This window comes from Podarcis cretensis, assembly GCF_951804945.1.
Source record: "Podarcis cretensis genome assembly, chromosome: 14".
In the NCBI taxonomy this organism is placed as follows: Eukaryota; Metazoa; Chordata; class Lepidosauria; order Squamata; family Lacertidae; genus Podarcis; species Podarcis cretensis.
The window spans coordinates 4,383,082-4,399,582 of NC_137183.1; the positions used below are offsets into that span (position 1 = coordinate 4,383,082).

The 16,501-nt window shown below is 44.3% G+C and overlaps 1 protein-coding gene across 3 annotated transcripts in view; it reads right to left on the minus strand.

Moving 5' to 3' along the window:
• Positions 1–16,501, minus strand: part of RORA (RAR related orphan receptor A) — a 384,947-nt gene that overhangs the window by 127,372 nt on the left and 241,074 nt on the right. For all 3 annotated transcript variants that reach the window (XM_079953332.1, XM_079953331.1, XM_079953334.1), the window contains exon 2: positions 3,421–3,450. In XM_079953332.1, coding sequence (XP_079809458.1) covers positions 3,421–3,450 — 30 coding nt within the window. The remainder of the gene's footprint in view (positions 1–3,420; positions 3,451–16,501) is intronic.

Genomic DNA, 16,501 nt, shown 5'->3' on the forward strand with positions numbered 1-16,501 from the left:
TGTCAGAGGAAGGAACAAAGGGTGATAGATGGCTGGCTTATGGATGAAAGACAAATAAGACACGTTTCACTTTAATGGCTACTGGAGGAATTTCAACTCTTCTAAACAGCTGGCGAGGAACAGGTGTTCCTTCCCTCCCGCCAAGGGGAAAAAAAATCAATTGTAATATAGTAGTTTATAAAAAAGTTTGAACCAAGCAAAGGAGAGAGAGAGAGCATGGTTGTCTCGAGGATTATTTTACCAGGGCAAACAGTGCTTCAAGGACAAGCAAGAAACTTGCTGCTATTTGAGGCAACTTCATTATAAAATCATTTTTAATAAGCAATCTTAGCAAAGAGAGGGAGCAGTCTTGCAGAGAAGCCCCCAAGGGACCTCCAGGCTGCCCGGTTAAGTTATTAGGCAGAAACACACGAGGGACCAAACAGCTATTTCATTGGCCTCGGGGGACAGGATTCAGTTTTCTCCAGTTCTCCAGAGGCAGTGGGGCTAACAGCCACACACCGTTAACTATCACTCCAGCAAAGTTCTGACTTTTGGAGGAAAGTGGGATGTGCACGCTTTAAAACAAAAAACTAAAAAGCCTCCCTTGACTTCACACCCCAAAGTCAAAACAGGAGAGGCTCTCAGATTTATTCTGAGCCACCTGGAAATACGAGCCTGGAATCAACTCTGCAGGTTTATTTGAATGTTAATGAAAGAAAAGGCCAACGGTCTGTCTAGCCCACCATCCTGCTTGCCACTGTGATCCCCAACAGAAGAAGCCTCTGGGAAGCGCACAAGCAGGACAGGAATGCAAGAGCCCTTTCCTACTGTTGCACCCCAGCGACTGGCATTCAGAGATGGACTGCTCCTTAGTGTGCAGGTTCAGTTGGTAGTCATTATGCTCATCATTAAGCTATTGATATATCTGATTCTTCCCACCAACCAAATTACTTACCCCTTCCTCCCACTCGTGAACTCACCTCCTCCATTCTCAATACCTCCTAATATTATTCTTTATACTGTTCTATATATTTGGATGGGGCTTCAGTGGCTCAAGACACAGGAGTTTACTGACAATAGTTCAATGCAACACTCAAGTCAAGGCTGCTTTGCTTTGAGGTGAATCTGCTCAAATAAAAAATGCAGGTCATGCTCAGTGCAGCTGCTGAGGGGAAGGAGACTCAGCCCATACTGTGACATCATCATGCAAGGAACTCTGCACTACTGGCCGTCACTGTTAGGGGCACATGCAGCATGATGACATTAAGGTAAGTGGTAACTTGGTTTGGCGCTGCAATTTTTTACCGACTGCACTGAGCACTTTGAGTTCCTCCACCTCCAATAGCTTCAGTTCTTAGCAACTTATGTGAAAGCAACTTCCACTGAATTGATGGTGCTTCCTTCCAAGGAAACACAGGGAGCTAAAATGGTCATGGATTCTGCTCTCAGTGCTCCTGCTGGTCTTCTCTTCTGCCCTTTTCCTTGCCCTACAATAATAAGCAGATGCCTGAGATCAACCCTGCTTCAAATTTGAGTTCACCTCAGAGGAGGAACAAGGGGAGCAGGACCCTCCAGCAGATCTCCATACAGCCAGTGAGGAATCATCAAATCTGGACAGTTCTGCCCCAGGACTGGAGATCACCACACCAACTCCTTGGGTTTCTGGCTGGCTTTAAGCTCCAGTCACCAGTCTCTCCTCTCCAGAGCAGAGGAGCTGGTGAGTCAGGCAGGAATGTTGAAGCTGCTGGGAAAGTATCTGTGAGGCTATTTGGGAGGAGGAGGAGGAGGAAGCGCATGGAAGCACTTGCTTGGGTTGAGGCGTGATGCAGAGTCTGGAAGGGGTGACGTCCTCCAATGCCTGTACTAAAGCTTCCAGTCTGAGCTAATTCATTGCTGAGCAACACCTGACCAGTCTGCTCCAAACTCCAGCCTTCCTCATCTGGGGAAACGGCAGCTGGATTTCATGTTTGCTCCACAGCAGGAAGTAGAACAGAGCAGAACGTACAAAAGTTGAAAGGCAAGTGGTAGTGGTGGGTTTGTGAGGAGCTTGCAAGAGTCTCAGCTGCTTAGGGCTTATCCACACTTTCCTTTTGCCTCATTCTTTCCAGGCAGAGGTCCACCCTTTAATGCTCCATGTCCAATCGCTTTTTGTTTTGCCCTGAGTTTTCCCCATGAAAACCTGCTCTTTAAATTTGAATCAGAGCAAATGGGTTTCCTGTGGATTGATGTTTGCTCAAAATGAGCTTTAAAGAGTGAGTTTTCACAAGGAAAGCTGTGGAGCAAAAAAAGTAAAATAAAAGGATGCTCGGACACAGAGCTTTAAAATGCAGACTATGGCCACAAAAAGCGACTTTAACAAGCAATGTGACACTCCTTTGATTGAGACATCATTTAAACAGTTTCATGAATGCTGAGGAAATGAGATTGCCCATTTACACTGATGGAGAGTCTAGAATCAGATGGCACATCTCTGATGGCATTGCACCAAGCGAGTTTTAGTATCCTGACAAGTCTGTTGATAAGCTTTTCTGGGATGGAGGCACAGTCTGAGTGATAACCCATTTCTGCAATGTCTTTACAGCTGTTTTACTCTGTTGAAAAGGCAATAACAGCTAAGAGAGTCATGAAACAAGAGCAGATCCACCATCATTTCATTTCCAATTTTGGGAAGTTTCCAACGATAATGTCCTTGGAAGTGACTGGTGGTGCAAATCCACTTGGGCTTATTTTAACTTGATTTGGGACTTTTGTAATTTGAACCTTAGGATTTTGCCATCCCTCTTTCAGACTTATCTCTGAAATAATGAAGACTGGAAGGTAATTTAAAGTTATTAAGCTTATTGTGCAGCATGTGCATGGTGAACAGCAAATGTCACTTCATTATTTCCAACCGAAGCCTCCCAACTGACAGAAGCCCACAAGAACTTGCGGTAAAAAAAGTCACCGGGCTAGCAGAGAGGGCAGAGACTTAGCACAGCAAAGATTAACGTGGGCATTGTTCTGCCTCACACCAGAAAAATAGCAATTATTTCCTCTTACTTCAGGTTGCATTTGTCAAGCATAGAAATGAAATTATGACACTTCCAATTCCTAATCCTAAGCAGTTGCTGAGACTCCTCAAATGCCTTGCCTAAATCCCACAGTTATGTCCATATCACTCTCTGTTTCTCAAAGATGGAACTGCCTTGGAGATAAGAAGCTCTTGTAGGAATTTCTCCCCAAGTCCTGGGTCTACCAGAATTCCTGCATATCCTCTGCCTTTTATAAGCTCTTTGGTCCCCTATGGAGCAAGCAAGAGCTCCGCCACCTTTCCAGCTCCCCTGCCCTCCAAGCCTATTGGTTAATGGAGGACCCTGCAAAAAGGCAACACTCATCATCACACCAATGCAATTGTCCTGTGCATAAGAGAAAGTGACCAAATCAGAAAGCCTTACTTACATGTGTGGGTCTTCTTTGTTACAGAAATACCTAGAGGGAAAGAGAGGAGAGTCACTGTTAGCAAACTGATTGGGACCATCCCACTAGCCATAGAGGGCAGTCATTAAAAAACTAAACCCAATAGCACCTTTGAGACTAATTAAAGCTTTTGCTTCTTACGTTGTCTATTTCTTCACACACCAAGAATGGAAACTCTGGCAGCAAGCCAAAGGAGAAAGTTTTTATTCATTTATTATCATATTTTGTTGGGTTTATATCCCATCTCCCCCACACCCATGAGCTTGAGGTGCCATGAAGGGTCTCCTCTGTCCTCATTTACTCCCCACAATAACCCTGTGAGGCAGATTAGTCTGGGAGGCAGTGATTGGCCTGAAGTCACACAGGGAGCAGCAGCAGAGCAAGCTGATCAGGTGCCTGGGACAGCACGCAAGCCTGGCACCCAGGGGCGAGGCCAACCACCCGCGGGGGCAGCCGGGGCAGAATGCTCTGCGGGGCCTCCAAGGAGTCTGCCTGCCTCCTGCCACATCCGCCCTACAGCTGAGGGGGAGGCGGCAGGTGGACTGTTTGACACAGCATGGAGCCTGCAGGCGCCAAAGCCACTGAGTCACTCCCAGGAGAGACGCGTGGCTCAGGCACGCTGCAAGCCCTGCGGTGAGTGCCGCCCAGCATTTTGTCACTCCCCTTAGTGGTGACACCTGGGGCGGAACCCCCCACTGTACCCCCCTTCCTCTGCCCCTGTCTCTCAATAATAATAAAAAAGGAGCCAACACATCAGTATCCCATGCCCTCATCCAAGCAGCATAAGATGACATACTAAGGGTTTATATCCCACTTTGACCTCAAATGGCCTTATGAGGTGGGTCAACTGGATCCAAGATCACTAGGGAACTTAACAGTTCAACAAGGATTACAGGTCAGGTCCATACCCAGCACACCACAATGAAGAACTGAACGTAAGGTTATCCTTTTTGTAAGCACTCAGCATCAGGAATCAGTTCATTTGTATTCCGAGCTGAGATGTTTGTATAACGAGTTCAGACCACTAAAAATATTCCATGCACTTCAGTAAGGAACACAGGACAGAGAAAGCCACATCTGAACAAAATGACCATGGATGTAGCCACTTCCCAACAGCATTTCAGGTGATATTTCTTTAAGTATTTTTTATATATTAAAAAATCCCATTTTAATATGCCTTTTAAAAAACTGTTTAAAAAGACTTGACTCAAGCAAACCCTATACAACAGACCTTTGTGACATCTTAAAGACTAAGCAGTTTATAAGGTTTCACTTACTCCACTGACTCTGATGTTCTGCAATTGATGAAAACTTATGCCATAATAAATGTTACTCTTTCAGGTGCCCCAAGGCTCCTAGAACCCTTTGCTGCAACAGACTAACAGGGCTTAACCTATGGAAACCCAATACTTAATTTCCTGAAACTCAGTCAGGACCATTTTTCAAGGCTACCTTCCTGTGTAAGAGACAGAACTAGGAGCCAACGAATCTGACTTCTGAAGTTAAACTTTAAGTTAGGCAACAAGGGATGCAACTTTTCTATTTTCTTGAACACAGGGACCAAAAGATGATTAGAAACACAGAAGCGTTGTCCACCAAGCTTTTCTGGGAGTTCTTGTTTTAGGCCCTTCAACTCCTTGGCAATGTGCAGGGAATCATCACTTATGTTGGGGTTTTGTTCTCGGCTGCTGCGTATGTCAGCGGGACATACATGAGCAGGGATTCCCCCATTCTGCCCCTGCCCCATTCAGTCCCCGTTAAACCCCTGCCCCACCCCTGCCAGTGATGAAAACTGTGCCTGTGTCGTTGTGCACGACTTGAATGCTTGTGAGTGGGGAAATTGCCTGTATGGAACAATCAGACAGCCTGGACTGCAACTTTCCATCTCTGGTAGAAAAGCTATTTTGCCCAGATACTGCCACCTCTTGCCAGTTTTAGCCCAATCCTAAGCACACAAATTCAGATCTTCCTTCCAAATAAGTTCACCTAGGATTGCAGGTTTAACTTTCATGCCATCTTTCTCTTTCCACAAGCAACTTATAGAAGTGGGGATTTTCATCCAACTCTATCTCTGTAGTTTGGAAATTCTTTTGTTTTTCTAGACGACATGGTTTTATATAATTTTTTTATTGTTGATGCTTTTATTGTTATATTGCTTTGAGGTGTTTCACAGGAAGCCATTCATGAAACAAGCAAGCAAGCAAATAAGAACATAAGGAGAGCCAACTGGATCAGGCCAAGGACTCATCTTGTGCAGCATCCTGATCTCATAGTGGAAACCCACAAGCAGAACTCAAGCTCAGCCAGGTGTCTGTGGGAAACTGGCAAGCAGGATTCAAGCACAACAGCTCTCTCCCCTCCTGCATACCCTCCAACATTTCTCCGATGAAAATAGGGACGTCCTATTCAACAACAACAACAACAATTTTATTCTCTAATACCCTGCCCATCTGACTGGGTTGCTCCAGCCACTCTGAGCAGCTTCCGATATATATATAAACATAATATAACATTAAACATCTAAAAACTTCCCTATACAGGACTGCCTTCAGGTGGCTCAGGGGGTCACATACCCTCCAACATTTCTCTGATGAAAATAGGGACATCCTAAGGAAAAGTGGGACATTCCAGGATCAAATCAGAAACTGGGATGGCTTCTGTAAATCCGGGACTGTCCTTGGAAAGTAGAGGTACTTGGAAGGTCTGACGGTATTCTTTTGAGAACCACTAGTTTAAAATAAAGTTTTTAGAAAAACAAAAACACCCAGAAGCTGGGGAGAATAGGATGACACCAAAAACTATATGTCTTCCTGCCAGAGGCCACATCTGATAGTTCTCTTCATAGTGCTCAGAATAGTATGGCTTGTATGTAACACTAGCCCATGACTTCTGTAAATCCAGGAGTGTCCCTGGAAAATAGGGACACTGGGAGGGTCTGTTCCTGTGTGAACTGGCATTCAGAAGTATTACTGCCTCTGGCCATGGAGGCAAAGCATAGCCATTGTGGCTAGTAGCCACTGCTAGCTTCCTCCTTCATCTAATCCTGTTTTAAAGCTCTTCAAGTTGGTGGCCATTACTGCCTCCTGTGGAAGCAAGTTCCTTTGTTTAACTCTACACTGTGTGAAGAAGTACTTCCTTTTATCTGTCCAAAATCTTCCAAAGTTCAGCTTTGTTGGATGTCCATCAGTTCTACCATTAGGAGAGAAGGAGATACTTTTCTCTGTCTACTTTTTTCTATGCCATACATAATTTTAAGAAATCATCTTTTTTAATCTCCTTGCATGTGTTCAAAGAGACTCAAGCAGAAATCTGTCTCTCATCTCTAAGCATATATAATGGCATGCAGATAGCATGCAATATCCATGTTTTCATGCATTTTTTTTCAATCTTTGAATATACTTCTAAAGTGAACAAAACTCTATTTTGTTGCAAACAGACAAATTAGATTTGTTATAGTAACCTGTTAGCATGCATACTTGTTCAAAAATGTAAGCTGCAAAAATGGGAAAGTTGCTTTAAACCAATAGGCCCTGATTATATATAAATGACATTTCAGTGTTTGCATTCAAGACTAAGCTCCTGCAATCACTTCCATGCAATCTGTGCTGCTCAAAGCACACAGTTCTCATCACACTGTTATCAGCAAAAGGATCCATGTCGTCTTGCTAATTCAGACCAACTCCCTGACATCAGCGAGCAAGTGTTCAGAGCAAAGCAAAAGGAAATGTCATGAAAATACCAGAACATAACACGGCCACGTCTATCACTGAGCAAATGTTTCAATATCGCACAATCAATCTTTTGGGCATTTGCATCTGACATTACTGATCAATGCAAATATATATGTGTATATATCTGAGGCTGATTAACTTCTTAGAGCACAGAATAATCTGTTGTGAGCAACTATTTTGTTTTGCACAGAAAATCTATCAGGGTTCTTCCCCATACAATATACATATGGTGACATTTACTACCACTTCAACAACAACAACAACAACAACAACAACAACAACAACAACAACAGGACATTCCACTCCCCAGAAAAGTCACAGTTTCATTTAAAGACGTCATTTCTTGACCTTTGCTAAGCAACTTCAAAAAGCGCTAGCCATGCTATTCAATTTTTCACTTTAAAATAAAGACATGCACACACAAAAATGCCTAAGTTCAGTCTTATGCACTTCTACTCAAAAGTAAGTCCCACTGAGTTCAACATTTCCATCATATATGCTGTATAAAAGGTATAAAATTGGGGTCATATTCTGGCCTAAGCATCACATAGTCTAAAATTACTTATGACACAGCTAGCTAGCGTTTTGTTGTTGTTGTTTAGTCGTTTAGTCGTGTCCGACTCTTCGTGACCCCATGGACCAGAGAACGCCAGGCACTCCTGTCCTCCACTGCCCCCCACAGCTAGCGCTTAGGACTGATCAAAAATGGCCACACATTTTCAGGTGCTGAAACGGGTGTGTAACAGGGAGAAGTCACCAAATAGTCTCCGTGTGGAATGGTTGCCACATAGCTTTCCATCTCTCCTTGGTGACAGGATGGCTATCTTCAAATATTGGAAGGGCTATCACAGGGAGCAAGCTTGCTTTCTGCTGCTCCAAAGGGCAGGACCCAAACTGATGGATTCAAATTACAATAAAGGAGGTCCCAGCTAAACATTCTGATGGCAAGAGCTGCTCAACAGTGGAACCGACTGGCTCGGAAGTTGGTGGGTTCTCCTTCTTTGGAGGTTTCTAAACAGAGGTTGGATTCTGTAGTTGTGATTCCTGGATTGCAGGATAACCCTTTGTGTGTGTGGGGGGGGTACCTACCAACCCAACAAGTCTATGATTCTTCTGCTGCTGCCACCAAATCAACCCTTATGCCACCAGCAGTGTTTGCCACCAGCTGCTATTCCCCCCCCCCTTCCAAAATGCCTCTGACACAGTGCAGTTCTGGGACATTTATTGGAAATGGGACCCACTAGTAAGTGTCCTGGTGGAGCACACTGGCTTGTTGGAGACAGTATGGTGGTCTAGATGGGCTTTTGAGTAAGAATGAGCCAGTCAGTTCTCATGGTTTTTTTTAAATCACCAACATATGTGCAGACACCTGAGCTTTCTGGGTATTAAAATATGTTTTCTGACTGAAGGGGGATTGCTCCTTCAAATATCTACTCTCCATCTTTTGCCTGACATGGTATACAAGAGTCTGAATAACAACTGCCTCCCAGACTCCACTGTGTTTCCTGCTAACTCACACCTTCTGTTTCACTTTTAGCAGCATTGGAAGCCTGCAATTAAGATGGTGGGTGGCACTCCAGAGCTCACAGGGAGCCTGGCAAAGAGGAAGAATAGACTGGCATGTACACAGATGGGGAGATGCTCAACAGAAAAATCCAAAGGGATCCAGAACTGGAAACAGAGCACAGGATCATTGTGTCCTTTTTAATCACCCCACCATAGAAAAAAATATAGGGGAGAAGAGGAGAGAAACTAGAGCCACACACAGTAGGGGTTACAGGATCAGGCCTTCTCAGGTTAAGAGACTGAGGCTGCAACCCTAGCAATTCAATAGGATTTACTTCTGAATCAACATGCTGGGGTTGCACTCAAATATCTGGATCTCTGCAGGGTTGGACTTAGACCACTAAGAGAGGAGTTTAGAAAAGCCATAGTGTTATACACCGGGGGGGGGCAGTCTGGATGACACTGGTGGGTCCCTTCCAAATCTGTGATCCTGTGTATGTGAGTAAGAACCTATGAGAGGAAATTTGCTAAACAGTGAGACCAGCTTCTTTGTTAACTTGGCTGGCCATTTAAGTACTACCATTTACATGTCTAATGGGTTTCCATAGAGATAAATGGGTGAGCTTTCCACCTCTATACTTGGCTGGATGCCATATCATGCTAGGAAGGAGAACAGTAGGCCAAGAAACGTGTTGCACGTGGGAGAGCTGTTTGTGAAAGTTTTGGCTGATGCTGGAAGCTAGAGACACAAAGGCATGTATTGCTCTGTGCTGAACCCAAAGCTGAGTTTGGGGTTTCCCTGGAAACCTAATGGGGAAGCAAGATTTCATGGAGCATCAATGTTGTGAGCCTTCCAACCTATGGTAAGGTTGTATATCTGTGTAAATAAAACTATATAGCCTAAAGAAATCACAGTCTCTATTGGCCATTCCAAGGAAACCCAACCCTGGGTAAACACAGGAACCCCTGAAATCTCTTGCCACTCTGAGATTGGGGTGTAGGAAACAATACGTTGGAGAACCAGTTGATTCAAAGAGGATGGGAAATCCTGTGCCCCCCACCCCTGGATCTTGTTGATTTCTGGGGCCACTGGGAGCTGAAGTGCAGCAACAGGTTCCTCACCCCTGCCAAGCAACAAACGAAAAGGGGTCTACAGTAGCCAGGCTCAGGTGTTCTTTCCAAGGTTTGCAAAGGGCTGATTTACAAGAGCAGTTCTGTGGATCACAAAAGCGAAAACTCAAGGAGCCCTCCTTGGTGGGCTGAAACCCAAACTGAGGGCACAATGAAAACATGCCCTTGCTCAGGACAAAAAGACTATTATTAATCATCATCAGCCTATATTACTCAAAGTGCTCCAAGTCATTTTAGTCCTTTATATATACATATATATTTGGAGGGGAGGTGTTAATGGACACTAATGCTTGTAGTTCATGCCAAAGGGGGATAAATTATGCAGAAGGTTGCAAGGACAGATGACAACAGATTCCAGGCATCAAAGAACTCTTTAAAAGATCCTTAATTTTGTATTTATTTTATTTTACATTTTACCATGCCCCATGTCCCTTTAACTGTTTTCTAGTGCTCAGTGGTAAAAGTGCAGCTGTGACCAAGATGCCACCTTCCCACAACACATCATGAATTCTGGCGCTTGGGTCATGAGATGTTCACCTGCTCACCTGGCTTTCTGAGGGGACTGATGAAGCTGGCCTTCCCCACTCTGGTATCCTCTGGGTGTTTTGGACTACAACTTGTTTGTGTAATGTGAACAATGGGTTAAATGTTACAGTGTGTGGTCTCATGACTTGAGGACGTTCTGAGATAAGGGTGTCAGGTGCACTGGGTTACTATAGCAACACCAGTAAGGCCAAGTGTATGCTGAGTCATTTACTCTCCCATTTGTTCAGGAGATATGCTTTCATGTATAATAAGTCCTGTTGCATGTTCTGATGCTGTACTGTTTGCATGTCAGGGTTTACTTCTGAATCTTTGACAGTCAGGGGAAGATGCTGCGGGTTTTTGCAGCAGCGTTAGTTAGCATGGTGATAGTGTTAGTGGATCTCTCTGTACTTACATATTTTCAAAGACCAGAAGAACTGTATATAGTAAATAGTAGTGCTTAGCTTTGTCTTGTGTCTGGAGACAATACTTTCTTACTTTGAACTGTGCAGGAGAGGAGTTCCCCCTCCTTAACCGGGGGCTCTGGAAGAACTGCTGGGGGCAGGAAATCTCTGAAGACTCTGCTGGGCCTCTGTGTCCTCTGCTGATGCATCACACTGGATGAGTCATCAACACAACTCCCATCAACCCCAGCTGATCCAAAAGGATCTTGAGGGTACCAGGTATGGCTTAAAGGTGCCCTATTGAAAGTCGCAACATTTAAACCACCAAAGAGACTCTGACATTGAGATTCCCCGCTGGGTGGTTGTACTTTACCCTACCAAAACCATCAGCCTCCTTCTTCCAGGACATTTGTGTGTGTGCGTGCACGTCTAAATTCTTAATCCTCCTGGTAGCCATCATTTTATGGAGGCAGCAGCACCAGTGACAGTAAAATATTGCCACGCGTGGTGAACGCCCTCTGTACAAGCTGTGGACGTTTTCTTCCCAGTGACATTCAAAGAACAGAAGCTCCTTCAACGGACACAGCTCCCTAATGGGAACAATTCATTTAGCCTGTGCTAGATTCTGCACAGAGCTACCTGGCTGTAAAATGTGCAACTTCCTGAGGGGAATCAACCCACCCAGCCGGCCTTGCCTGCAATTTGATTCATTGTATCTGGCGCAACACTTTCTCTTTTACTTTGAACGACTTTAGACAAAAGGAAAATGAAAAGAAAAAATGAAAAGAAAAAAAGGGGGGCAGGAAACAGTCTTGCATCCCTGGTCCTTTTTAAGCAGAATCCAGCCCCATATTGTCATGAGCCCCAAAAGACATAATGGAGGGGTTGGTCAGATCAAGACAGGGGGTCCCAGTAGTGTAGCCCCCCCCCCCGCTCTGCTCTATCCTCTATCCTGTCTTTAGGAAAGAAATTGAACAGTGGGAAAGCAAATGCCGACATCATAATGTCGGTGTGCAAATCTATGGTGCGACCGCATTTGGAGTACTGTGTACAGTTTGGGTCACCTCACCTTGGAAAGGATATTGTGCAATTGGAAAAGGTTCAGAAAAGGGAACCACGGCTCCATTCCCATTCTCAAAGGGTGTGGCAGGAGAGGATGGCAAGCGGAGTGAGAAGAGTCAAGGACAATCAAATCAATATTTAAACATTTCAGTGCAGTACGGTATAGTATCAAATAAAAATAATAATTGCAGAATATGTATAGATACCTTTTCAAAATGAGAGCAAGACCATCAAGTTATACTGCAAGCTCACACTTCTCATGGAGTTTGAATACTTAAGGTACATATGTAAGAAGCTTGTTTATAATTATAATTTGGGAATGATTCATGTTCTTCTGTAGCTGCAATGTTTTATACTTTCTGGAATCCTATGGTCATATTGGTATAGTTTTGGGAAGGGAGACCCCCCCAACCCCCCCCCCAACTCTAGAAATTAATAATTGGTAGGATTTTTATTATTTGGGATATGAAGGCAGAAGACAAGCTGCAGAGAAATTCCTGGGCTAGCCTATGCAAAACGACCTGGCCAAGCAAGTGCCATTGGCAAGGAAAGAGACCTGTCTCCCCCCCTTACCCTGAGGTGTGAAGAGAGGCTGGGTTTGGGACATTGGCAGGGTAACTGGGTGTGAGGTAACTGGAAAAGAGTGTTTTGAGCATTGGTTGCTGAGAAGAAGAAGCAGGAAGAAGGTTGGGGGATCCATCTTGGGCAGGCAGGCTGCAGGCTGACTGGGAGAGATGCCTTGGATTCCAGGGCTGCACTGCTGTAGGATACAAGCCCCTCTTGAGATGACCATGCTGCAAGATCAGAAGTCCCTCCACGCAGACTGAAGGTATAAATGGGTGAATAAACCATATTTCTTAAAGCTATGACAGTCCCTGCCATTTCTCAATTCTCCAAAGGAGACCACAGACCCTGGGTGAGTTCTAGGAACCCCATGGGCTCTCAACAGAGAGACGAAGAGGCACTCAACTTTTGTAACAATATTATGCAGTAGTTTTGTTCTATGTTATAAATCAAGCACTGCTAGGAATTCTTTCTTTTTGTTTCCAATGTATTATCAATAAAATTGGTGTGGTCCTTCTCTCATAATGCTATGAGATTCCAGTTCCTATCAGCCCCACCCAGCAAGGGCCAATTGGCTGAGGATGGTGGGAGTTGTAGTCCAGCACTGACTAGAGCAGGCTTCCTCAACCTCAGCTCTCCAGATGTTTTTGGCCTACAACTCCCATGATCCCTAGCTAGCAGGACCAGTGGTCAGGGATGATGGGAATTGTAGTCTCAAAACATCTGGAGGGCCAAGGTTGAGGAAGCCTGGACTAGAGGGCTGCAGGTTCCTCATCCCTGATGTATAACTTATAATGACATTGTGTCTGTTACATTATCTTTTTAGTGCCATGGGAAGATAATGAAGCTGGGCAGCCACCAGCAGGGATGGGGGAGGAACCTGATTCAATTCTCGTTTAAAGACACATTTATCCAATTTGCATTTTCTGAAACAAAATGAAAACCGAAGCACAGTCATCCTCCGAAATTTGCACTTCTCTGAAATTTACTATACCATTCTTCAGCCAATCGATATTTACAAAAATGCATAAGTTAAGGGAAAGTGGGTACAGAAAATTATGTATTAGTCAAAATAGCACACCAGAATGATTCCTTTTAGGAATAACTGCTTGCAAAACATGTGTCTCATAGTCAAAACTTCATACAAAAATGTGTTTATCTGGAGAAATTAGCACCTGATCACTGAAGAATTTTCATGAGGATCTTTTTTCTTTTTCTTTTAAAAGCAAATTGCTGTAGAAATGTGGAGAACTGAATTTAAGATTTAAAAAGTGTGAAACTGAGAGAACCGAAATTGATAGATGCATCTGTTCCTCACCCCATCATGCGGGAAGTAAGGAGAGTACCAAGACCATTTCTTTAGCCTCCTGTTTGTGCCAGAGGCTTTAGCAGTGGCATCTGCTTTCAACGCTAAGACTTGCCTCAAGACATGCAAAGTGAGAATGGACTACAGTGCCCCTGAGTTGGTACAGAGTGCTACTGTCCCTCCTCACTGAGTAACTGCAAGAGTCCAAACATATCAGGTATTTCCAGGCATCTCATTTGCTAGAAGTGAACTACTGGGTGAGTGTAAAGTCTGTGGTGGGTTTGTGGGGAGATCCAGGAGCCCAGCCTGGTGTTACTCATCTGCTCAAATGCACTGGAGAAAAAGCAAGGCCATCCTTCTGCCCCATATTCACCTTCCCCCCTGCTCCAATGGCCTGCAAAAGCTAGTGCATTAAATTAGGAAACAGGCAGATTCAGAGGAGCCTGTCATTTCCGCTGATGTGATAAGAAAATTAGCGCTGTACTCATTAAGCAGCAGAGGTTAAGGGCTCTGCACTTGACCACAGAAAGCAATGTCTGGATTTCACCTTGAAAATGTTCTGTGATCAGAACTGCAGTCAGACACAACACCCTTTGTAACATGTAGAGAAACGTGGCTGCACCAGGGGCGCCGACTTATAAAAAATATTGAGGGGGCGGGGGCCCATACCGACTTATAAAAAATATTGGGGGGGCCCAAGACCTCCAAACCGCTGCTGCTGGGGGAACGAAAGGGGCGAGCCCCGGGCTGCCCCGACCTTAAGTGAACCTGTGAGGGCCCGCCCTTTGCGGCAGCCGATTGGCTGCCGCCGTGGGCGGTGAATATTAATGAGCTAGGGGGAATCCCCGCTTCTCGCGGGGCTGACGCCAGCCCCGCGAGATTGTTGATGGGTCAAGAGCCCGCAACCCCACCCCCTCTTTAGATTGGGAGTGGCTTTGTTTTTCTTAAATTATTGGGGGGGCAGAGCCCCCCCAAACGAATTTTTGAGGGGGCTCGGGCCCCCTCAGGCCCCATGGAGTCGGCGCCTATGGGCTGCACTGAAAGCCAGCCAGTGACATTGCTGGTGAACTCCCAGTTTGGTGCAAAGGGCCCCCAATGCAGACCCCATGGTATTTAACAGTGAAGAGGGGGGCATCAGGGGCCTCTTTAAAAGAAGCTGTTCCCCCCATTACCCCCTTTCGTAGTACTTTCTACGCCTGGTACACCCTTGGACCCCTTCCGCTGGGGAAACAATGGTCAACGCCATTTAAGTGCTCAGGAAAGCTGTGAAGGCTTTTGTCTTCTGCAAGAAATCTTTGTTTATTGCAGTGTCCTTCACAGCTGTTTGTGTTTGCGTGTTTGTTTCAAAGTTGAGCTGATTAAACCCATTCCTCTTTTTTGACTCTTCATTGTGGATTCACTCTGACCTGCATTCCACTCCTGCATTCCCACTGAACCAGAGGAACATCTAAAATCTGTGAACCATAGTGCCACATAATAGTGGTTTCATGTTTGTAGGAGAGCGAACTCCCGCCCTATTGACACCAGGCAGTTACCTTCACTGTGTTCTTTTTGGTAGCTGCTGAAAAACTTTTTTGTTTAGACAAGCCTGCTGAGATATGTAGTATGCTGATGTGTGTTTTTATCTGGTTTTAGCTTATTGTTGATTTTAATTATCTTTTACTTTTTGATAGCTGTTTTAAATTTTTTATTGATTGTTTTATTGTGTTATTCTTTTTGTAAACGAGAAACTGAGGTAAACACAAACTGTCAGGTTTCTTCTTCCCTAGCTGAACACAGATCCATACAGTGGATCCACAATGTACCAGGATAAGAGGCGTGAACAAATGGGAAGAATGGAAAGCTACAATGAATGAAAAAAAGCCCACAAACCACCCTAGACAAAATTAAGAAATGAAATCAGAGTGGGGTGGGGGAATGCCCAGTACATCAGTTTCACATCCAAGAAATTCTGAACTGTGAAATCTGGGAATAAATCTGCAGAGAACTCTGTGAGCATCCATAGTTTATTGCTTTTATTGTTCATACTGTGAATAGTGTAGCTGTTAGTTTGTAAATCACCTTGGGTACTATTGATAGAAAGTCAGGATATCAGTGGACTAAATAACTAACTGAAAGCTCATGCAGCTCTGCTTACAATTATCTTTTGCAAATCTTCCACAGCAGTGCACGATTGCCAACAACCACAATCTATTGCTGTTTGTTGAGGTTGGAGGGTTTTAATTCCTTTTGAGGACTTTGTTTCCTCTGGAAGCACTGGACAGACTTTTTTTTTGTGCTCTCAAAAAGCAGAAGTCTGCAGGCACAGGACAGGCTCAGAACTCCATGTTCTTGGGAGATTCAAAGCTTTTAGGAGCTGCTTGCTTTAGAATCTCTCCAAAGAGAAGCTTCTCAGAACATGCCTGCTGAATTGCACCAGAGTTGCTGCAAAGGGGTAATTAGTGATTATGAAGCAAACGAGCAAGAAAGGGGAAAATGAATAATGTGAAATTATACTCTGCTCTTACTACTATGCAGTTTGAATTCACAATTATGTGTAACTACAAATTAAAATTATAAAATCATTGTATAATTATATGCCACTGTTCAAATGCTCCATAATAGTGTAACAGTCTTAATTGAAGGAGGTGAGTGGGTCGAATGCAGGGATCCCTGCTTCTGTCATCCTAATTTTTTTATATAAAAGGGGTGGGAGCAAGGGGGAAATTAAGGTGACAGAAGAATAGATCCCTGCATTTAGATTGACTCACCTCCCTTAGCAAAGGGTCTGGGGATTTTGTGCACAATCAAAGCCAGGCAGACATAGGTAAAACTTTGTTTTAGCAGTATAATTT